The 22935-nt window shown below is 47.6% G+C and overlaps 1 protein-coding gene across 16 annotated transcripts in view; it reads right to left on the bottom strand.

Annotated features, from left to right (window-relative positions):
- Positions 1 to 22935, bottom strand: part of LOC105095281 (sodium/glucose cotransporter 1) — a 106063-nt gene that overhangs the window by 11818 nt on the left and 71310 nt on the right. For all 16 annotated transcript variants that reach the window (XR_010378628.1, XM_064481403.1, XM_064481399.1 and 13 more), the window contains 7 exons: positions 21191 to 21295; positions 19609 to 19714; positions 18061 to 18141; positions 13728 to 13948; positions 8280 to 8415; positions 6011 to 6118; positions 4686 to 4836 (listed from right to left, as the gene is read on the bottom strand). Coding sequence is in view for 15 of the 16 variants with exons in the window: in XM_064481403.1 (XP_064337473.1) it covers positions 4686 to 4836; positions 6011 to 6118; positions 8280 to 8415; positions 13728 to 13948; positions 18061 to 18141; positions 19609 to 19714; positions 21191 to 21295 (908 nt within the window). In the remaining variant the exon portion in view is untranslated. The remainder of the gene's footprint in view (positions 1 to 4685; positions 4837 to 6010; positions 6119 to 8279; positions 8416 to 13727; positions 13949 to 18060; positions 18142 to 19608; positions 19715 to 21190; positions 21296 to 22935) is intronic.

Here is a 22935-nt window from a genome sequence, read left to right on the forward strand (position 1 = left end):
CTGGTACCCCACGCTAGGTGAAACACATTAATTGGGTGATTTGGCTCAAGGAGTGTGATCACCAGGCATCAGGGAGTCTGGTCAGATGGCTTCTTCCAAGAGCACGCCAAAACACGCACCGGTGATGGCACAAATCCTGCAGGACATGGGGATCACAGAACATGAGCCAGAAGTTATAAATCAGATGTTGGAATCTGCTTTCTGATATACGTGAACACAATTTTTTAAAATTTAAAAACATTTTGTTCTTCTTTATAGGAAGGTAATTAGGTTTATTTATTAATTTTTAGTGAAGATACTGGGAATTGAACTCAGGACCTCATGCATGCTAAGCAGGCACTCTACCACTGAGCTATATATACTCCCCACTTGAACACAATTCTTGATGATGCAAAAATTTCTTTAAGACATGCTAAGAAAGCTACTGTTCATGCAGATGATATGTAGTTGGTAATCCAGTGTCATGCCAACCACTTTTTCTTATAAAAACTTTACTGTTTCACCTTTCACATTCAGATACACAGTCCATCTGAAATGGAATTTTGTGTATAGTTAGTCAGTATTATTTTTATAACGAATAGCCAAATTACCTAGTACCACTTACTGAAAATCCTTCCCCCCTATCATTTTCTCCACTGTTCACCTGTTCACCTTTTCCTGTATTCTGTATTATGTTCCACTGATTTGACTACATTTGCACTAAAACCACACTAATTAGAATTGCTTCACAGTAGATACTGATCTCTGCTCGCTTAAATCCTCCAGCTTCGTTCAGCTTTAAGAATTGCCTTGGATATTCTTTGCTCTTTGAATTTCTGTATTAATTTTAGAACTGGTTTGTCAATTTTTACATGCACACAAAAAAGTTCCTGCATTTTGATTGGGATTGCTCTGAATATGGAGAGAAGAAGCATCTTGTCAACACCGAATCTCCTAATTCACCAGTGTGGTATATTCCTGTTACACTAGGTCTCCTTCACTTCTCTTGATAATGCTTTGCAATTTTCAGCAATTTTCTCAAATCTTTTGTGAGATTTATTCCTAGGTATCTGATATGGTTTAATGATACTCTAAATGGTAATGTGTGTAATGTGTAATGCATAAAGTATGATTAATTCTTGTATTTGACCTTGTATCAGTCTTGTTAAACTAAACCCACGTTGAAATTTTAACAGTTTGTCTATAACGTCTTTTATGATGATGCATTTCTTCCACTTCTATCCTTATGTCATTTGTGTCCTGTTCTCACATTTTTACAGAGCAGCACTCCCAGTACAGTGTGGAGGAAAGCGGCTAGAGTGGACGTGTGTGTCTAATTCTCAGTCTCAAGGGAAAAGATTTTCACGTATAAACATTAAGCATGATAAATGTTACAGGTTTTTAAATATGTGTTTAAAAGTCAGAGTAAAGAAGTTCCTTTAAATTCTCTAATTTGCTAAGATAAAAAAATAGGTACTGAAAAGTTTACAGGGTTTTTATCTGCTGTGAATACTATATCATTTGCTCCTGTGTTCAGTTAGTGCGGTCAAGAACACTGACTGATTTTTGAATAAAGAACCGTTCTTGCATTCCTGAAATACACTCCAGATGGTCACGGTGTATTATTCTTTTTATTTGTTGTTGGACCTGATTTGCTACTATTTTGTTAAAATTTTCTTCATCTTTTCATGGTATGTATTTTCCCATTTTTTTTTTTAGCCTTCCTCAATCTTAAAGAAGAGACAAGTTTCAGGATACAAAACTAACACAAAAATCAGTACTGTTTCTATATACTAACAATGAATTATCTGAAAAAGAAATAAAATAATCCCAGTTACAAGAGCATCAAAATCAATAAAACACTTAGGAATAAATTTAACCAAGGAGATAAAAGATCTCTACACTGCCTATAAGACATTGATATAATAAATTGAAGAAGACACAAATAAACAGAAAGATATCTTGTGTTCATGAATTAGATGAATTAATACTGTTAAAATGTTCACACTACTCAAAGCCATCTATAGAGTCAATGCAACCCTTATCAAGAAATCTCTGTACCCCCATGCTCACGGCAGCATCATTCACAGTAGCCAAGACACAGAAACAACCTAAGTGTTTATTAACAGATGAATGGATAAAGAAGATGTGGTATACATACTCAATGGAATATTACTCAGCCACAAAAAGAAGGAAATCCTCCCATTTGTGACAACATGGACGAACCTTTAGGGCATTATACTAAGCGAAATAAGTCAGACAGAGAAAGACAAATATGGTCTCACTTATTGTAGAATCTAAAAAAAGCCCGAGTTCATGGAAACAGAGAGCAGACCGGTGGCCATCTGAGGTGGGGAGTAAGGGTAGGGGAGAGGGGTGAAGGTGGTCAAAGGGTACAAACTGTCAGTCTCAAGGTAGGTTCTGGGAGGGGGAAGGTAAGCAGGGTAACTGTAACTGACCACACTTGACTCCCGTCTCCCGGGACACTGCCGTAGGTTTTCCCTCCACGTGTTGTAAATCGCACGGACTTTTCTCTCGTTGGTATCAACACTCCCTGATTCCATTTCCCACATGCTTACCTTTCTGGTGCTGTTTGTCCTTCTCTGAAGGTCAGCTCTTTGATCTGGGTTATTTTCCTGTAGCCTGAAGAACGTCCTTTAGTATTTCTTATGAAATTCTAATGTAACAGAACTGAAATGTAATGAAAGTGAAATTCCACTGTAGCAAGTTCTCTCAACTTGCATTTATTAGAACAGACATTTGTTTCACCTTCACTTAGGAGGCTTTTTTGATGGGCACTGAATTCCAGGTGGGCAGTTTTTTCAAGCACTTTAAGATGTCATTCCGCTGTTTTCTGGATTTTAGATCCTGTTGAAAATTCTGCTGTCAGTCTCCGTGTTGCTCTTTTGAAGGAAATGTGGTTATTTCCCTCTGGCTGCTCTAAAGGTCTGCTTGATCTTCAGTCCTCAGTAGTATTGCTACCATGTGGTCTGGGCATGCTCACCTTTGTGTTTTTCCTGTCTCCCATTTGTGGGATTTCTTCATCTCTGGATAATTGTCCAGATAACAATTCTAGGCCATTTTCTTTGCAGAATCGCTTCTCCAATTACACGTGCATAGTTCCAATGTTCCAGTCACAAGTGTGTTATTCTTCCGTGTCTGTGTGTCCCTTCTTCCCTGTGTGCTTCAGTTTGCATGTTGTTGACGGATTCATTTCCAAGCCACTATGTCTTCTGCGACAGCCAATTAGTTGTTGTTAACCCATCCACTGAGTTTTTAACTTCAGATATTTATTTTCCAATTCCAGAAAAAGCTTCTCATTTCTATAAATTCTAATTCTCTGGAGAAATTCCCAATTCTTTTCGTCTACTTTATACACCTTCCCCTCAGCTTTCTTGTACATATTAATCATGGTTATTTCAAAGTCCTTGTCTGCCGACCTCACCTGTGGGTCTACTTCTCCATATATGACGTATTTTACTTTATATATATATTAGTATAAATACAGTGGTAAGGGGGACATTCTTGCCTTGTTCCTTCCTAGTTCCATTAGGAGTGATCTTGGCTTTTCAGGTGATAAGGATATGTTTAATCATGTTGAAAAGTACCTATTTTACCAAATACCTTTTCATCATCTGGATATATTTGATGTTTCTCTTCTAATCTATTAACATGGTGAATTAATTAGTACATTTCCTAATATTGAACCATCCTTGTATTTCCGGACAACAATCACAGTTGGTAATGAGATGACATTCTTTTAACATCCTTTTAGTATATTGTTGGATATGTGTCTAATATTTTATTTACAATTTTTACATTGGTATTTTAAAGTGAGATTAGTCTTCAGTTTTAATCTTTTTTTTGCGCTGTATTTGTTAGGTTTTGGCATCAATATTTTGAACTTTATAAAATGAATTTAAGTCTTCCTTTTCCCCCTATGTTCTATGACACTTAAAATAAAACTAGTATCTGTTTCTCAAAGTTCCTGAGAAAAGTGTTTTTTAAACAATGGAATGCTAACAAAGTGCACCAGGAAACTTCACTGCAGGGGTTAGGCAGGTGAAACAGACGGCTCTGTGCGCCCGCTAAGGGATGAAGGAAACATTTTAGGCATGACACAGGCCACATTCAAAGTGTGTGGGCCACAAGTAGTCCACGGGCAGCCAGCGTGAAACCCTACGGAATGATGGCGGCCCACGTTGACACGTTCATATCCCTGCCCTGTGCCTAGCACATGTGGCCTCCTGGTTAAAGATGGGGCCCTGATATGGATGTGTTCTGCTTACCATGTGATCTCAGACAGACCAAGTCCCTTCTCTGAGCCACTTTCCCCTCATTTGCACAGTGAGAATAAAGACTAAAACTTACCTTTAAAAGCTGTCAAGAGGACTGAATGAGGTAGTGAGACAATGTATATAAACTTCCTCACAAAGACTAGTTTGGGGGGTACATTAATACACTATGCCCGTTTCTATCATTGTGACTATTCATTTTTTCCCAAATGGAAACAATTTTCTTTGTGATTATAAAAGCAATACATCTTCACAGCAAAACTGCAACAGACAAAAAGAAACCACCACCATGCTGTACACAGACAGGGTAACTCTGTATGCAGCATTAGTGCCTCCGTTTTCTGCATAACGGCACACTGCGGGCATCTTTCACTGAGAGCAGTAACTCATGCGATTAGAGGCATCCTTCACCTTCCTGTTATCATGAGCTCCTTCTCAGTGGCTGTCGGCCGCATCTGGGTATAGATGTCCATTGTGAACACGGCGCTGGCACCGCTGAAAACAGACGTCAGGGAGGACATGAGAGAGGCCCATAGAGCAGACACCATCAAGCCTTGAACACCTGGAAAAGAAGGACCCTTTCTGGGCCTCCAGCTTGCCGGCCACGCCAGGAGGTACCTGAGGCCTGAGGGACTTTCCCACACGCTGACTTTGCTGGAATGGAGGCCCCTCTGAGACAGATCAGTGCATCACACCTGTCCTCGCTTGGTGATGTGCCTACTGTGTCTTTACATAATGGAAAGGAGCAGCTACTTGGGCCAAAAATCTCTTCAGGCATTCGCCTGATGGCCCCCTGCAGCCTGGCAAGTGGACACACTGCCGCCCCTTTCACAGAGGAGGACCCCGAGGCTCGAGAGGATCCAGACCACAGCAAGTGATGCGGCTCCTTGTGCCTCAGTGTCCCCATCCGTGAAGTAGGTATGAAAGTGCCTACCACACAGGGCTGCTGTTAAGATTAAGGTACAGTGAGAACACGGGGTAACCCAGCGCCCAGCACAGAGCAAGAGCTCAGCAAGCATTAGCTACAAACATGATAATCCAGGGCTTTACCTGAAAGGCCACTAAGCGGCAGGGACTGTGCCCTGCCGAGGGACCTCCGTGTGTGGTTGGGACAGCCTGAGGCTCACTGGGCTGCACTGGAGGCTGCTGCAGCAAGGCCCCGCTGCACTCGGGGGCTACTCGGGCCAGGCCTTGCTTCAGCGTCCCATGGCCCTGGGCCACAGCCTGGGGCGCCTGAAGACAGGCTCAGCTGGTGTAACTGGAAAGCCTTCTTCCTGACTGTGGGATGTCAGGGTTTCCCTCCCTTGCAGTCCATCCACATCGTATTTTATGGAACTGTCTCAACACTGCTCGCCTGATTCACACAGCTAACGTGGAATTTGTAAAAAGAACTGTACTATTCATTTGGCCATTTCTGTGGGGTGTGGGGAAGCAGGTGAGATGAAAGCTGTCTCCCTGCCCATCCCACTGGATGGAGCCTCACCTCCACACACCCACAGGGCAGAACAACACCGAGCACCGACCCACGGAACCAGGGAGCCAGGGTGGGGCTGAGTGAGGAGGGATCAGTGCAGAGGCTGTGCCCAGGAGACGGAGGAGGATGGATGCAGAGGAGGCCAGCAAGGCTCCCTGGACACCCCGAGGGCCCTCCCTCCTGAGCCTACGCTTCCGCCGGCACACAGGCGCCGTTACTCCTGACTCAGCTCACAGCCCTGTACAGCTGGTCCGTGCCTCACCTTTGGGCAGCAGCTCCACCACCAGCAAGGGGTAGGCCATGGGGCTGCAGCCGGTGCTGAAACCACAGTACTCTTCACACTCTGAGGGCACCACACAGGCCACTTTATCTGCAGAGAGAGACAACGGTCACCCCTGTGCACTGGCTGCTGAGCTCTGACATCTGAGATCGGAGAACAGGGAAGCAAATCGTGTGTGGATGTCAGATTTGTGGTCTCCAATTCAGGAGCGTGGGGTGGAGGTCAGGGCTGAGAGTCAGGCCAGGGGAGTCTGGTGGCCGGTGCTTCGGCCAGTTCACCGCCTGACCCCACAGCAAGTCCCGTGACCTCAACAAGACTTTCAATGATCCCAGCTGGTGTCAGGGAAGCAAATGGTTATTTATCCACATAGTGACATGTGATCTTACTGGGGTGTTATTTCAGAGTATTTGGGAAGAAATTTTGGACAAAGGGAAATAAAGGAAGTGAATGTGGTATGTCCTTGAAGAGTGTAAATAAGGGATATAAAGTTATGGCCTGAGAAAGAAACAGAAGCAACGAGCCAGCGTGGACTAGAAGGTGGCGGGACTCTGCCTGGGTTCACGTGGAGGGCCAGTGGTGCCACCGGGGGCGTCAGGAAAGGGTGTGAAAACTCCCTCCCCGCGAGCAGGACCACAGTCTCCCTCGGCGCCAGCCCGGCCATTCTGGAAACTCCTTCCCCTTGGCCACAATGACTGGTCCTTGTCACTCCAGTGAACGCACCAAGGCTCTCCTGGGACTTTTGCTGGAACTGTGGGGAAGGGAACACCCCTCCTGGGGATTGCTGGGCTGGTGGTGGGGAAGCCTGGTGCTGCTGGCAGTCATCTCACCCCCAGACGGACTGTGGAGGACACCAGCTCAGAAGAAAGAGGAGCTAAAAGTGCACGTCACATTCAGTCAAGAGCCTCAACTAATATAGCGGCCCACACAGAAAGCCAGACTGACGGAATCATACCTTGGTGACGTCTGGCCTCCCTCTGGTGGGGGAAAGACCCAGAAGCTAGGGCCAGAAGCATTCACGTTACTGGAAAGGCATATTCTTTCAGGAGTGGGGGCAGCTGTCCAGCTTCTGTGACAAATGGCTCTCTAGCTTCATACAGCCGGCCTGTGTAAACAGTCTGCGAGTCTGGACATTTCTCAGGCTTGGGACACGTGGTTCCGGGCCCCTCCCCACCCTGCGGCCACCCCAGGTCAGCTCCACCAGCTCTACCCACGGTGGGCAGAGGCTCGGGGAGTGTGGGTTCCTGTGCCCTCTCTCCTCCCCCCCGCCGCCGCCACTTCCAGAGTCCAAGAGACATTGATTTTGTCCATCTTCTTCCTCGGTGGGCTGAGTGGTCTGCACTATGAAGTGCAGGTAGGGAGGTGGAGCCACCAAGCCCAAGGGACTCTGGGGTCCTAGGGAGCACAGGGGCCTATTTTCCAACCTATGAGGAGGCACCACCTACGAGAACCCAAAACATGCTCCCTGACAGCTGAAGGCCAAATCTGGGATGTTGAAACTGGAAAGGAATTAGGATTTTAAAAAGAGGCATGTCTCCAGGGCAGACTGGAGGACCGTCAGGGCTGGAGACGTCTAGTGCACGTGGAGCTTCGCAATCAGAAGGCCTACCCTCTGCTGGTCCTCGTCAAGCACTGCAGCAGAGGACTCTTGGAAGCCCCCTGCTCCGCCCCGGGGCTGTGCCATCAGAGCACAGGCTCCATAGATGGTTAATGAATGAACAGACCAGGTGCCGGAGGCAGCACAGCCAGTGAAACGAGGCTGGAACGGGGACTAGGGACATGCACGAAGTTACAAGAGCTCGTGAAGGGAGCAGGGACGTCCTGGTAGCACTCACTGGAGAGAACATGGGCCTGCGCGTCAGACCCACTTTAGGGGTCCGTCTGTGGTAGGAGAGCAGCCAAGAGCATCAGCCGTGGCCTGGCCGGGCAGCTGGGGTGCCCACAGGACGGCCTGCGGGGCGAGGGGAGCAGCTGGCCTCCCAGGGACTGGGCCTCATGGTGCGCAGAGGCGGCAGGGAGGCCCGACTGGCCCTTCCCTGCCCGAACTCGTCTCTGAAGTTTCTCTCTCGCCACCTCCACCCCCTATCCCCGCCAGACTTCTGTGGGGCTACATCCCTACCCTGAATCCACTGGCTCTCAGGAAAGCACTCTGGGCATCTCAAGCCCAGCCCGCTGTGGGAGACCGTGCAAGCCCGCGCCCTCCAGATGCCTTGGAGAGATGTGGTCAGCGTGGATGCGTCAGTGAGAGAATCACCTGAGTACAGGACGCGGCTGATCATCCCCGGCAACACCATGCTGAACATGGGCAGCAGCTTCAGGTACCCACACATGACGCAGCCGGCCTTCACGTGACACACGCTCTTCCCCGCCAGGCAGCCCTGGACGAAAATCTGCCAAGGAAACATGGAGGTGGAGGGGTGGCTTTCTCAGGTTGTATCAAGCCCAGGCTGCCTAGGCTGCGACAGGACAACTGTGACCTGTAGTGGCAGCAGGGTGTTGCCAGCTGCTCACCCCAACCAACCCGGCGTCTCGGGACATACAGGGCCCGAGGAGGCGCATGTGGCCGCCACGCATGCTGTGCTCAGTGCACAGCTGCCAGGGGGGACGCATGTGGCATGCACGACCTTGGCCTCACTGCTGGCACGGCACACCAACCACAGTAGTGCAGGGCTTACACGCTGTCCCCCAGCAAGGACGAGACCCCCTCCTGGAGGCCCAGTCTCTGTGCCTGAGACATCAGTTTAAGCACACACAGGTCCCTGGCAACAAATGAGTGTTTAGAACTGGGGCCGACTTCACTCGTCTAAGTGGAAATGAATGAGTGTAGCCCTTGATGTGCAGAGATTCCCGGGAGGAGCTCCACCACCGATTTGTGGAGGTGATGTGTGCTCAGGATAGTACAGCGGGCAGATGAGACGCACTAAGAACAGAAAGACCTGGTCCAGTGCCTCAAGACAACGCAGGATTATGTATGCACTAAAATCATGTTCTCAAAGCACATTTAAATAATGTGGAAAAACGCTCACAGTGTGACAGTAACTGAGAGGCAGGGGATACAACAATCGCACACACCCTGTGACACCTGGCAAAAGTCCACAGGAATAAACCAACTCGAGGGAATAGTGGTTAATCCTGGGGTGGTAGGATTGACAGGCAGAGTTTTCATGTTCTTTATGCTTTCTCTAGTTTCCAAATGCAGAAATTTAATAACAGGAGGGAGATCCCCAAAGTGGTTCTGCCTCACACAACACGTGCTGCTTCTTAGGGGGCCCGCGGGCATTCCGCTGCCCGCCTCTCAGCGCACAGGGCCTCGGCTGGGCGGGTGGGCAGCCAGGCTGTGCGTCCTGGTCTTTGCTTAGCCCCGTGCACAGAGGAGACAGTCGCTAAGGGAGGGGATGAAGGAGCAGGGCAAGGGCAGAAGCAAACTCTCACTCCCTAGACAGGACAGTCTCAGGGGCTGCAGAAAGTCCTGAACACCTTCGTGGGTTGTCCTGCATCACAGAGTGTGGCAAGGGGCAGACTGTTTAAAAATGGTGGTGGCTGGCCAGAGGAAAACAACTTTCCTTCTGTCAGTTTGTTTGCCTCTTTTTTCATTAAAATTTTTCTTAAATCATTTTCTTTACTAGGTAGGAAGTTATAGATTCTACTTCTATGCTTTTAATAATTACCCTTCAAATTTTAACTGAATGCAACTTCCAGCCTAAAGTAAATCAGTCTCCCCACCCCAATGAGCAATTCAAGGTCCACAGGCAGAGTGAGCTCCCACCGTGTGTGGTCTTTTAGTTCTGTCCTGCGTGTAAATTTACTTCCCATATTCAGGATTACAGTGACTTTCCAGCCAGTGCGTGAGGTCTGCACCTGGGCCGGTCAGCATCTCTAACTGTCACTCTTGCTCTGCAGAACCTCCTTTCCCTTCATGCACAACCTTCAGTCTCTAGGGAAGGTTATGCCTTTATTTCGCCCTTGCTTCTGAAAAACACTTAGCTGGGTGTATAACTGACAGCTGACATTTTCCTCAGGACTTTGAAAATTTTACTTATTTATTCTCCCTGTGGGTTGCACTGTTGCTGCTGAGAAGTCTCTCGGGCTGTGTCTCTTCTTAAAAGTGATGTTTCCTCTCCGGTGGCTTTTAGAGTCTTCTCCTTGTCTTTTGTGTTCTGCAACTTCACGACGATGTGACTTTGTGTCTACCTGCTTGGGATTTGCGGTGATCCCTGAATCTGATGAGCCCCTTTCTCCTCAAACACCACTTCCCCTCCTCCTCCTGGAACTCTAACAGGTGTGCTGTAATCCTCACTCCGTCTTCCACGTCACTTTCTCTTTCACACTTTCCACTTTTGTGCTTTTCGAGCAGTTTCTTCAGTTCTCCCTTCTGGGTTACTGACTTTTTCTTTCCACCATGTTTAATCTGTTATTTTAAGTTACTGAGCTTTACATTTCAACAAGGGTAGTTTTCATTTCCAGAAGTTCGAGCTTTAAATCTAACCGCTCATTTTTGATGGAATTGTGTTAACGTTTTCAGTTCCACTTTTATCTCCCTAAACGCGTATTTTGTGTCTGGTATCTGGCACTTCCGTTTCTGAAGTGTGGGGGCGCCAGTTTCGCTGTTTCTTGCTTGTGCTGGTTCGAGTCCTCCGTGTTTCCAAACCGTGGTGGGGCTCACGCTGAGCGGGCCCTTGTTGGTGAGGCCCTGGCGAAGCCTTGGGCGAAGGTGCACCTGTCATAGGTCCTGCTGGCTCAGCTGGTAACAAGTCTTGGAAGAGTTTAAGTTCACTTCTTCCTCTGGGGTTTCCCTGACCATGCAGGTCAGTTAAACCGCATAATACATACAGGAAGACAGGCCTGTCACGAACTCTCAGAGGGGACTTCTGCCTTCCTCCTGGAACCCCAGCTGAGGCTCTTTCCCGTTGTTTCTCCCTGCTGCTGGGCAGATTTTCCCTAGTCTATCTCCCACTGAGGCTCCAGCCTTGCAGGAACCCAAGTTCTACACGGAGGGGTCCCTCTTCACCGCACACGAACTTGAGGACTTTCTCCCATTCTCATCTGGCCGTAAAAGCCCAAGCCATTGAAAGACATGCTTGGTAAACACTGCCTGTGCACTGTCCCTGTCAGGTCAGCCTGGCTCTCCTGACTACAATCTGCGCTTTGTCTTCATCCCCCGGAGGCTTTTACCCTTCCTTACGAGCTCCTCAGTGACTACAGTGGGTGTTAGTTATATTTCACCCAGCACTCCTCGGAGCTCTGTGCTGGGCGGCAGCTCAGGAATCCAGTTTACCCACTGTCACAAGTGGAAGTCTGAGGGCAGGTTTTAAAGCTATGGTTATAGAAGACACTGAAATACATAGGACTTCTCCTGTCTTCGAGGTGAAGTAGCAGAATCACACAGGTAACTAGCAGAAAGAAAAGACTACAGATGGGAACACAGGCTGCATCGCAGAGGACCCCGCCTGCTCTCCTGATCCTCCGCACAGTGAGCTCCAGGGCCCTGCCGTGTGCACGCCCGGCCCGTGCTCCTCCCAGCCGCACAGTGGCCCTCAGGGCGGCCCTCCTCAGCTGCCCACTGCAGAGTAACCCCCGCAACCAACGCTGCGATCCAGGTCCCTTGTGAGCCTCAACGAGGATTTTCTGGCCATAGGGTCAACATACTTGCCAGGTCACCCTCCAGAACAGGCCGTACCAGGCCACACGCTGACCAGAAGCGCACGAGGGCGCCGAAACACACACGTCCTTCCCGACACTTGGCATATCAAGCTGTCTCGTGTTTGCCAGTCTCATTGTGGTTTTAAACTGCACTTCCCTGATAACTCTGGGTTATACGCTCGTTAGCATTTATGTCTGTTTGAACTTCCTTTCCTGTAAGTTGCCTGTCCCAAGATCTTTTGCCCGTATTTCTACCACAGTTCCTTTTTCTTATGGGTTTGCTATTAGTCTCCTACTCATTATACACACTCGTAACAGTTTTCTGTAGTCTTGTCGTCCATCAACTTTGTCTACAGTGTTCTTGGTTAAAAAGGCCTTATGTATATGTAATGGGATCAACTAGACATGATTTGATTTGTATGACCCCTCATCTCAAAAGCATTCCCCAGCGTTACGTTCCCTTCATCGCACAGTTTTACTTTTCACATTTAAGTCTTTAATTCATCTGAAGTCCACCTTTGTGTAAGTGTTAGGTAGGGAGGAAATTCTATTACTCCGAATAGTAAGCTGGGTTTTCTAACATCATCAAAGAGTAAATATCTCCCCTGTGGTTTGTGGAGCCCCCTGAACATATATTAACCTCCTACAAGTACGAGTCTGTCTCTGAGCTCCTTATTATGTTCCATTAGTCTATATGTCCATTCTTGAAAATTTCAAACTGTTTGTATTTTTGTCAATGTTTAAATATCTGGTCGGGCAAGTTCTCCCCCTTTGTTCTTCATTTTCAGACTTGGGTTAGCTATTTGTTGTGGCACTTTCTCCTTCCTCAAGATGCTGAAAATCCCGTTCCTTGTAACATAACCCAGGAGGGCACGCTGTAGCACCTTATGGAGGCACGTGCCACGTACCCACCATCCAAACCAAGAGATGCAATGGCACCCAGAAGCCTCTCTCCCTCTTTTTAAAACTGAGGTGGAGTTCACATAACATATAATTAACCATTTTAAAGTGAACAATTCAGCAGCATTTAGCGCATTCCCAAGGTTGTACAGCCTCCTGTCTTTGGTGCCAGAACTCCTCCATCACCCCAGAAGAGCACCCAGACCCAGGAAGCAGGCACTCTCCTCTGCCCTCTCCCCTGAGGGGGCGGGGGGAGGAGCACTGATCAGACCTCCGTCTCCATGGATTTGCCTGTTCTGCGTATTTCATATCAAAGGAATCACACAATAGGTGACCTCTCGTGCCTGGCTTCTCTTCATTTGGTATAATGTTTTCGAGATTCACCCAAGGTGTAGCACATATCGGTACTTCATTCCTGTTTATGGCTGAATAATAGTCCAACCCACGGATACACATTTTGCTTATTCATTCATTCGTGGGTCAGTTCCACTTTTTGGTGATTGTGACTAATGCTGTTACCTGTGCCCCTTTTTAACCTCAACCTTTTCCCTTGCTTCAGAAACGACTGCTTTAATGACTGTTTTATTTCTTCCTTGCTTTTCTTTATAATTTTTGCTACTTAATTGTGTGTACCTAAGCACCACAATGGAGCCCTGCCTGTGTTACACCTTCTTGGAACGTGACCGTGCCGCACTGAGCATTCTGTGTTCGGCTGCCTCCGTCTTGGCTTCCTGCTTTGAAGACCCGTCCACACCATGGTGCGCAGCTGCGCTTCCTTTTTATTTCTACACTGCCTTTCCACTGCATGAGTATCTCACAATTTAATGATCTATCGTTGATAGAAAGCCACATAATTTTTGGAATAAGCTTGAGTCCTTAAAAAAAAATCTAACTGAAATACTGACAACGACATTTAATTTCTAGACTAAATTTGAGAGAACTGACATATTTTTCATGTGCAAAAAAACTGTGCTTTTTAGACAGTGAGAGGGAAGAAGAATGCAAATAGCTGTGTTGTTACAGATGGGACTGTGGGACAGAGCTCGGTCTAGCATCACTCAGGCACCAGGAGGACAGGAAGGGAAACCTGCCCGGCTTCAGAGACCATGGTGGGCCCCCACCCCAGCGCAGGCACGTCAGTGCAGGGGGTCTGGTTAGTTACCTGATTGGCGCACCAGTAGTACAAGGAGAGGGTAGAGGCACCAAAGATGATCCCAGGCCAGGGGAAGTCTCCAGTAATGGGATCTCGGAATATATGGAAAGAATCCTGGCGAGGGGTCAAGCATTCCAGCTGGACAGTCCAGTTTCCTTCATGGGTCAGGTTTGGCTTAGCATCCATGTACTTACGCTGTAGCTCCTGGTATCCTCCTACCTCCTGAAAGGCTTAAGAACACCACACAGTTTATCAGTCAGTACCTTAAATTGTACAGCAACACTTGTCAGAAGAACCAAGGTTGCAAAGTAAGATGAGTCTGCCTGGCGGGGTCTAACACAATGGCTGACAAAGAGCCAGACTGTACACCATCCCCTAAGACACCATCCCCTCCAAAGAAATGGAAGAGGACAGTGGACACTGGTGGTCCTGTGCCCTCACCCCCTCCTGCTTCTGGCAGCAGAACCCCTCTTTCTGGCTGCACTCCATCCTATGTGCTTAGGGGGGCCTCGTCAAACTGTCTACCATTCACCCTAGTCTGGTACGTGACCCAGGCCTGGCCAACGTTCCCTGTCCCGGCCAATGTTCCCTGTCCCCTGGGTAACAAGGACGTCACAGGAATGGACTGGAGACCCAAGCTCGGCTAATCAGAACTTATCCCAGGATTCTTCTGCTTAAGGCACCAAAAAAGCCTGCTTCCTTGCTGTGGGTTCTCAGCCAGCATGGCAGTTTGAAGCTCTTTTGCTGACCTAGTTCCTGCAGAAGCCTGGATCGAGACATGCCCGAAAGTGAGATGCCCCTGGTAGAATTTTCAGTTATGAGCACCACGGAAGTACTTATTTGCTTATACTAGTTTTGAACTAAAGACCCATCACAAGTTATTCAAAGAATCTCAAGTAAATCAGAAATTAGTATTCATTTTCCTGCAATGTCAGCAAAACACTTATGAAACTTCATATTTGGAATTTCCTTCAGAGCCTATTAATTTCTCCCTCAATATCCTAAGTGGTATAAAGTCTTAATATTAAAGAAAAATATTTTTTAAAGGCACTAAGACACTCATAATTTCACCTACTTAACTGAAAAAAACCCTTTTATTTTGGCGTATTAAACCACATTCTTTTGACACAGACTCAATTTTGAAAAGGGGTCAGAATCACTTGGAGTCAAGACTAGTCAATGAAAAGACACCGAGTGACTATAAAATGAATAAGACACCTCATGGCACTTCTAAAAATGAACTCCATGTGGAATTTGTTAAAGGTGAACTATAAAACCACAAAGTTACTAGAAGAAAACAGGAGCATCTTTATGAACTTGGGTTAGGGAGTAGTACATTCTTAAACAAGATACAAAAAGGAAAAGGAAGGTTGATAAACTTGATCTCAAAAGTTTAAATTTGTATGACTGAAATCAACTTAAAATTTGTTAGACTGAAAGAAGAGATTTGCATCATGTACAAAGGACTCACACATCAAGAGCCAAGGGAAACTGCCGGAGGGAAATACGGCAGAGAATATGAACATGGAATTCACAAACAGGAGACACAAACGGCCACTAAGTGTATGAAAAGATGCTCAACCTCACTGGCACCTGGAAACTTCAAATTGAAACAAAAATGAGATACTTTTTTTTTCCCTTCACCTATTGGTTATAGTTCTAAAAAGTCTTAAAACATCAAGAGTTGGCTGAAAGGTTAGGAAACACATTTTCTCATACATTTCTGATAAAATGAGTTAAAACAGCCACTTTGGAGAGGAATTTGACTATCTCTTGACAAATCCAGGAGTGCAACATTGAGTTAACATTCAAAACCAAGTCAGTGTAATTTACTGTGTTAAAAGAAAAACAAGAAAAACAATATAATCAGCTCAGTAGGTGTGGAAAAAATATTTGATACAATTCAAAACCTGCTCATGATAAACAATCTTAGCAAACTAGGAACAGATAGGAACTATGTTAGTATGACAGAAAGTACCTACAGGAAATATTTTATTTAATCAAATATTCTCCTTTAAATTGGGAATGAGACAAGGATGCCTGAGGCCCCTACTTCAACACTGTACTAGAGGTCCTGGCCAGTGTAACAAGGCCAGAAAAAGAAACAAAAGGCATAAAGTTTGGAAAGGAAGGCAACAAAGGCAACTTCCTGACTTGGGTTCTGGCTGCCAGGGTGTATTCACTTTGTGGTACTTCATCCAGCTGCACTTTGACTTGTGCGCTCTTTAATAAAAAGTTTATTACAAATACAAAAACAGAGAAGATGCAATAGATCTCTATTTGCTGATATAGAAATTTGCCTAAGATAGAGTTTCAGTGGGAGAAAAACAGGCTGCAAAATGTTCTGATTCACAGATAAAATAAATTGCACATGCAAACCTCATTTTATTGTGTTTTGCTTTACTGCACCTTGCAGATACTGTGTTTCTGTTTTTGTTTTTGTTTTTACAGACTGAAGGTTTGTGGCAACCCTGCTTTGAGCAGGTCCATCGGTGCCATTTTCCCAATAGCATTATTTTTAAATCATGTACCTTGCTTTTGGACATAATGCTATTTATTGCACACTTAGCAGACTACAGCATTGTATAAACGCAACCTTTATGTGCACTGGGAAACCTACGCATTCATGTGACTTGCTTTGTTGCGACGTTTGCTCCACTGCTGTGGTCTGGAACCAGACCCACAGCATCTCCAAGGTCGGCCTGTGCGTATGAAGGGCATCTCTGGAAGGATATGCGCAAAACCTACGATATTGACTGTCTCTGGGGACTTGAACTGAGAAACTAAGGGTGATGAGTATTTCAATCTGCACCCTTTTTTGGGTTTACATTGTATATGTATTACCTAAAAATTGTACATAAAAAAATAAAATTGTATTTGCATGGGTTCCCACAATGACTAGTTTGAAGTCAACATTCATTTGGACGTATAAGTTTACATATATTTTTAAAAGAAAACGACCCCCTCCCAATACTTTACTTATCAAAAGAACTAGTGCAAATACCCTGATTTTAAAAAAAAACCCATTAAACTTCTCAGAAAATGTCTTAGTCTGCACAGGCTGCTTTAATGGAATGCCATGGGCTGGGTGGCTTATAAACTACAAATATTTACTTCCCAGTTCTGGAGGCTGGGAAGGCCAAGGCCACGGTGCGGGCTGACTGGCTGGTGGCCACGGTCTCACTGTGTCCTCACATGGTGGCAGGGCCAGGGACCTCCTGGGGTCTCCTTTATAAGGCCACTAATGCCATTCATGAAGGTTCTTCCCTCACGACCTAACCACCTCCCAAAGGCCCCAGCTCCTAATACTGTCACACTGGGGGTTAGGATTTCAACTTATGAGTTTGGAGGGATACAAACATTCAGTCTGTAACAGTAAACAATATGTAATTATTTAAGATATTAATTGATAACATTAAATGGGATATTCCACCTGCTCCGAAAACTTAATTGGATGTCATTCTCAAGAATTGGGATGGTCTTGGCAGGTTTTAATCAAGTTGATAAACTTAACATGCAGCATGCCTGTAAACACAATGGCTTAGCTTGCTTTGTAGTGTATAGTTTTGTCACTCAGATTAGTCATTGCTTCCCAGCTCATTTAAAAATTCCTTGGCTTATACCTGAGGTGTACAATGTGTCCCAGCAGCACAGCACGGAGTGCACTCCATGGAGCACTGGTGCCGACTGGATGGTGAGACCGGGGTGTGTGGATCTGTGCGCATCTATCTGTCCTCACTCCACGGGCTCGGCAGCGTGCTCTATGGAATCATAATCCTTCCAACGCTGCAATAATTTTTCAGTACCTGAGCTAAGAGCTTTTCTTTCTAGATTATCTGCAAGACCAATCTCTGACCCGTGGAACAGTGGGTACCGCCAACCTCACTGAGTTACTCCCAGCTAGTGGAGAGAAACCTTCACCTTAGGGAGAGGGGACTTGTTACTGCAGGGACGGTAACATGCAAGTCCGCACACTGGGGGCTTTGACATTAGAGACCAGGCTCTGAGTCTTCTGCTTGGTGTGCTTCGTGAACAAGTTACTTAACTGAGGAATTCAGCTTCCTTATCAGTAAAATGAGGATAATAAAAGTGGTTATGCCTTCTGGTGAGTGTGATGATTAAATAAGGCCATACAGATAAATGCCTAAGGGTACTTGATTCTCGTTACTACTCAGTACGCGCCCACCACTCGCATCACAAAGCACGTGTGTGAAGGATACAGCAGCTCTGGTTGGTAAGAAGTTTTGGACCTGGGGGCATGATCTATTTATGTGACACAACGTACCACCAAGATATGTACCATCAAAAAAAGTGTCGAGGTGCGCGGCAGTGATTTACTTACCATAGCCCACCAATAAGACTGAGCCCAGAACCACCACGCCAGTGTGCAGGACATCAGTATAGACCACGGCTGCAAAACCACCTGAATAGGCAAGAGAAAGAGGAAGGAGAGCCAGGCCTGACCCCACGGAAAGTGACTTCTGCAGGCCTGCCCCATACACTCGTCTCCCCCGTCCCCATGTCCACACCTCTGCCCTTCAATTCACTGGGTCTTTAACTGCCGATGCTCAGTCCTGGCTCGGCCTGTTTTTTCTCTTTAACATCCTTCGTGATCTGCTGGTGGATTCTTACCCTGCCTGTCTAACCCCCCATTTACCTCCCGTTGTTTGGATGAATGAAAATCCTGTAGTTTTCTAAGTGAAAAAAAGTGTACAGGTCTTCCTTGACTTACGATGGGGTTACGTCCTGGCAAACCCACCATAAACTTAAAATATCATTAAGTCAAAAATGCATTCACTACACCTCACCTATCCAGCATCATGGCTTAGCCAGGCCTGCCCTAAATGTGCTCAGAACACTCATGTTAGCCTATGGCTGGGCAAAATCATCCTACACGGAGCCCATCTTATAATAACATGCTGACTGTCTCATGTCATTTACTGAATCTCACACTGAAAACCGGATGGCTTTCTGGGTCCAGGGTGGCTGTCACCCTGCGATGGGTGGCTGAGGGGGGCTGCGGCTGCTGCCCCTGCCCAGGACTACCACGGTGTCATGCCACATATCGTTAGCCCAAGAGAACCAAAATTAAAAACTGGAAGCGTGGTTTCTCCTGAATATCTCTGGCTTTTGCACCATCATAGAGTCAAAAATCCTGTTGTTCCCGTGTAAGTCGGGGGACGTACCTGTCTCTCATCATAAAATCTTGGCTTGGGAGCAACAGGGAGCAGCATCCCTGGCCTTGAACTGCTAGATGCCCGCAGCACCCTCCAGCTGTGACGACCAAAAATGTCTCCAGGTGATTCCAAATGTCCCCTGGGCAGAACGCCCCCCACTCCCCTGCATAAAGAACCACTGACTGCATGCACCCCACTCTCTGCCCTGGTTCTCCTGCACCTGGAAGAACGGTCAGGGGCAACCACCAGCATCCAAGATGTGCAGTGTGACTGGAACACACAAGGGACGAGGGCCCCACTCTCACAGCCTAGGCAAAGGCTGTCCAGGACAGAACTGTCTACGTAAAAGAGCCCCTCCGCTGGCCTGACCAGGTTACCAGGTAAGCAGGTAAACAGGATGACCTGAAGTTGCCACCTCCCCTCATTCCCTCTCTGTGCTCCTGTTCCTTCGCTGGCAGCCTGCAGTGAAAGGCCTGCCCCGCCAATCCCCTTGGAAAGCCCTGCCAGCCCGATATAATTTCCAGGGGTAGGACGCCACTCTGGCACCCCTGCCTTGATTATTTTCAAGGCCATTTTGGGCCTCAGCAATGTGACTTACAGACTCAGGGGACATGTAAAAGCTGGAGACCTCTGCCTCAATGTCTTGCAGGACTCCGCTAAGAAGTAGAGCTGCAGTGTCAGTACAAACATTTGTGTGGCTGGAGTAACCTCACCTGTGATGGCATAAATGCCAGTAACCGTCAGCAAGACTACAGTGGCCAGGTACACATCCATGCCCAGCACCAGCCTCATGAACGTGGCGCCCATGCAGATCTCCACCTGGAAAGAGCACAAAGGCAGCCTGGTTGACAGCCATCCCATTGAAACACTGACCTCAGAGGCCATCTGCATGTCCACTCCATCCCTTGTGGACATGGGGTGATGTCTACCCAGGTTCTGCTGGGTGACAAGGCCGGTGCCCTGTTGAGTTCAGTGAAGTTAGCACCTTTAAGGCTTGAGTTAACCCGATTAATCCAGTTAATGCAACTTAGCTCTTCCTGTCTGGAGCCTCAGAGTGGGGAGTGTGCTCAGAGAGTGAGCTGTCCCTGCAGCTTGCCAGTGGGAAGAGCAGAGGCGACAACTCATCAGGCGCTGGCAAGCCTTCCCTGTTAAGGGACAGACAGTAAACGCCATAGGCTTGGTGAGACACAGATCATTTCTGGTTTTTAAGACCCTTTAAAACTGTAAAAACCCTTCTTAGCTGAAGGACCGTACAAAGCAGACCACCAGGCCGCATGGTCAGGGGGCTGGGTTTGTTTTGCAGGCTTGGCCGACAGTGATGCTGAAGCACCTGCACCTGCTACTCTGGTGCTCACAGCCAGGCGCTCAATGGGCAGAGACTCCCCCGACACACCCACTTATGCACCGAATGTTTTCTGAGCACCAGCCTTGCAGGTACTTGGCAGGGTTCAGAAGACACAGACTTCCCAAAACTCAGTCACTGTCTTCAAGCAGCTGATGTATAATGAAGGAGAAAGACCACCAAATAGGTAATTTCCAGGCAGTGTGACAGTGACACTCACTCAGTCACTCAGAATGACACTTCAAAAATGCCTCCTGCTCCACATGTTCTCAGCACAGGGGGACTGTGGGCATGAGCCGGGCAAGGCCTTGGGCTCCAGCAGCTAGCACCGGAGTGGAGCAGACACTGATGGCAAGGGGATAGGTGACTTCTCTCATGTGGCGGCAAGTATTACACAGGAAGCAGAAACAGAGTAATGGAGCAGAGACTGACTGGGCACATCCATCGAGGTGACATCGGAAAAATCTGGGGGGAAGAACATTCCAGAGCACGTGTCAAGGGCTTCAAGTGGAACAGCTCTCTGGAGTTGGGAAACAATCCTGTGAGTACCGGGGAGGTCACAGGGAGCCAAGGCTGGAGGCAGGGCCAGGATGGACAGGTCTCACAGGTCATAACAAGGGGCTCAGGTCTCTTGTAGGGGTGGTGGCAATGCCTGGATTGTTTTAAGCAGGGGAGTGACAACACCTAATGACATGACACGAGTAAGCCCAAGGTTCTCTGGGAATACAGAGGAGGGGCCTGTAACCAGGCTTGGGAAGCAAAGAAGATGCCTCTGCCTTTCATTCTATGTATTATTAAGCTATTTTCTCTCCACTTTAGCTTAGACCACATAGGCCAGCAAGTAACTCATGGGGCCCTGGAATGAACTGCTGGGACAGATCTAGCTTAGCCCTGCCTACTGATTTGGTCTGCTGTTTGTTTTTCATCCTTGGGCTGGCGTTCACACAGCTCACCAAGATCTTACTGAAGATATAGATGATTAAGTACAGAACAGCGAGGAGCATCTGGATCCGGCAGCTACGAAACCTCTTCCTCAAGTATCTGGGCAACGTCACTACCTGTAGGAGCAACAAGAGAAGTCACCATCAGACAGAGTGCTCACAGGGGCTGGCTGTCACAGAGACGCGGCCAGTGAGGGCAGTGGCCCAGGTACAAGATGCAGAGTCACCTACTCCAGCTTTGTGTTACTTGGACACGTTAAGACAGGAGAAATAAGAAAGGAGAGGCAACAGTGCCATCTTCAAGAAGCTTGGAACCTAGCTTCCTATTCGATCTCTGGAAAGCAGAAGGAAATCCGGCTAAGTATGTCTAATGATGACAAATCACTTTCATAAAATAATCGTACAGCAAAATCAAATGCTTTACCACATATGACAAATATACCAAGGGCTCAAGGATGACAGGACTCCACAGCTCTGGGACCTGGTCCCCTGTGCCAACGCCGCCCATGTGAGAGAGCTCCTGCCCCAAACAGCCCGCCCAGGCAGTGCACCCGGCGGAGGGCAGGCCCTCCTTGCTCGTAAGCTGCCTGGACCCGAGCACAGAGATGGGCTCACAGAGGTGGATAAATCATAGTGAATGGCACACCACCCCACCCGTCCCCACATCCTCCTGCGCTCTTGCCCCCTTCCTCACATGTGCAAATTCCTCCTGTTGCGCAGGGGCCGTGAGCCCTCTCCTAAACATCTACAGCTTTTATTCTTTTCAGCTCGTCTGGTTCTTAATCATATGCTGTGGTGACTTCCTCAGGCAGGCTCTGAGCCATTTCACACTCACCACTGGCATCAGTCTGCTAGCACTGCCGTCACTGACAACGGCAGACTGACAGAGGCTCACACAACAGCTCTGGAGCCTGGAAGTTCAAGGTGTCTGCAGGGCTGGGTCCCTCCGGGCCATAAGAGAAAGCTGTGTGTGAGGCCTCCCCGACTTGCTGATGGCCGTCCCCTCCCTGTGCCCGCCTGTCACCTTCCCTCTGTACGGGTCTGTGTCTGGCCTCCTCCTCTCCCATACTGCATTAGGACTACTCTAACAACTTCATTTTACCTTAATCCCTTCTTTAAAGACTTTATCTCAAAATACAGTCACAATCTGAGGCGTCTTTCCTGGGATCATGGCCTCACAATTGCAAGCATTAGATGGTTTGGCAAATAGGCCTTTCAGAATTCTAATGTCCTCTCCACAAATATTTTAAAATTTTAACAGTTTTATGAGGCATAGGTTACACACTGTAAAATTATCCCATTTTAAGTGTAAAGTCTGATAAGTTTGGGGAAATGTATACAGTTGTGTGACCACCACCACACTCAAGATATAAGGCATTTCCCAGCCCCTCAGAATCCCCGAAGGCTTGTGGCCAAGACATTCACCGCCCTGGTCCTGGACATCAGCTGTCCCCAGACTTGCCTTTCCTGGAGCCGCAATCAACCCACCTCACGGAACGCGGGCCTAAGCCCTGCTTCCTTCTCCCCACACGGCCCCCGCGGTTCACCTGGAGCACCCTGTGGCATGCTGTCTGCCACCCTCCTACCCTGTCCACACTGTTTCTGGGTGCGCTGTTTTCAGCTGAAACTGCTGTGAGCTTTGTGCACCAGTCTGTGTGAGGATGTGCACTTCCACCTCCCACTTCTCTGGGGCGGGGTCAAGTGCCATAACCGGGAACTGAGTGGCTGGGACCTCAGGTGTAACTGGATGAGAAACA

Source organism: Camelus dromedarius, chromosome 31 (assembly GCF_036321535.1).
Source record: "Camelus dromedarius isolate mCamDro1 chromosome 31, mCamDro1.pat, whole genome shotgun sequence".
NCBI classification, from domain to species: Eukaryota; Metazoa; Chordata; class Mammalia; order Artiodactyla; family Camelidae; genus Camelus; species Camelus dromedarius.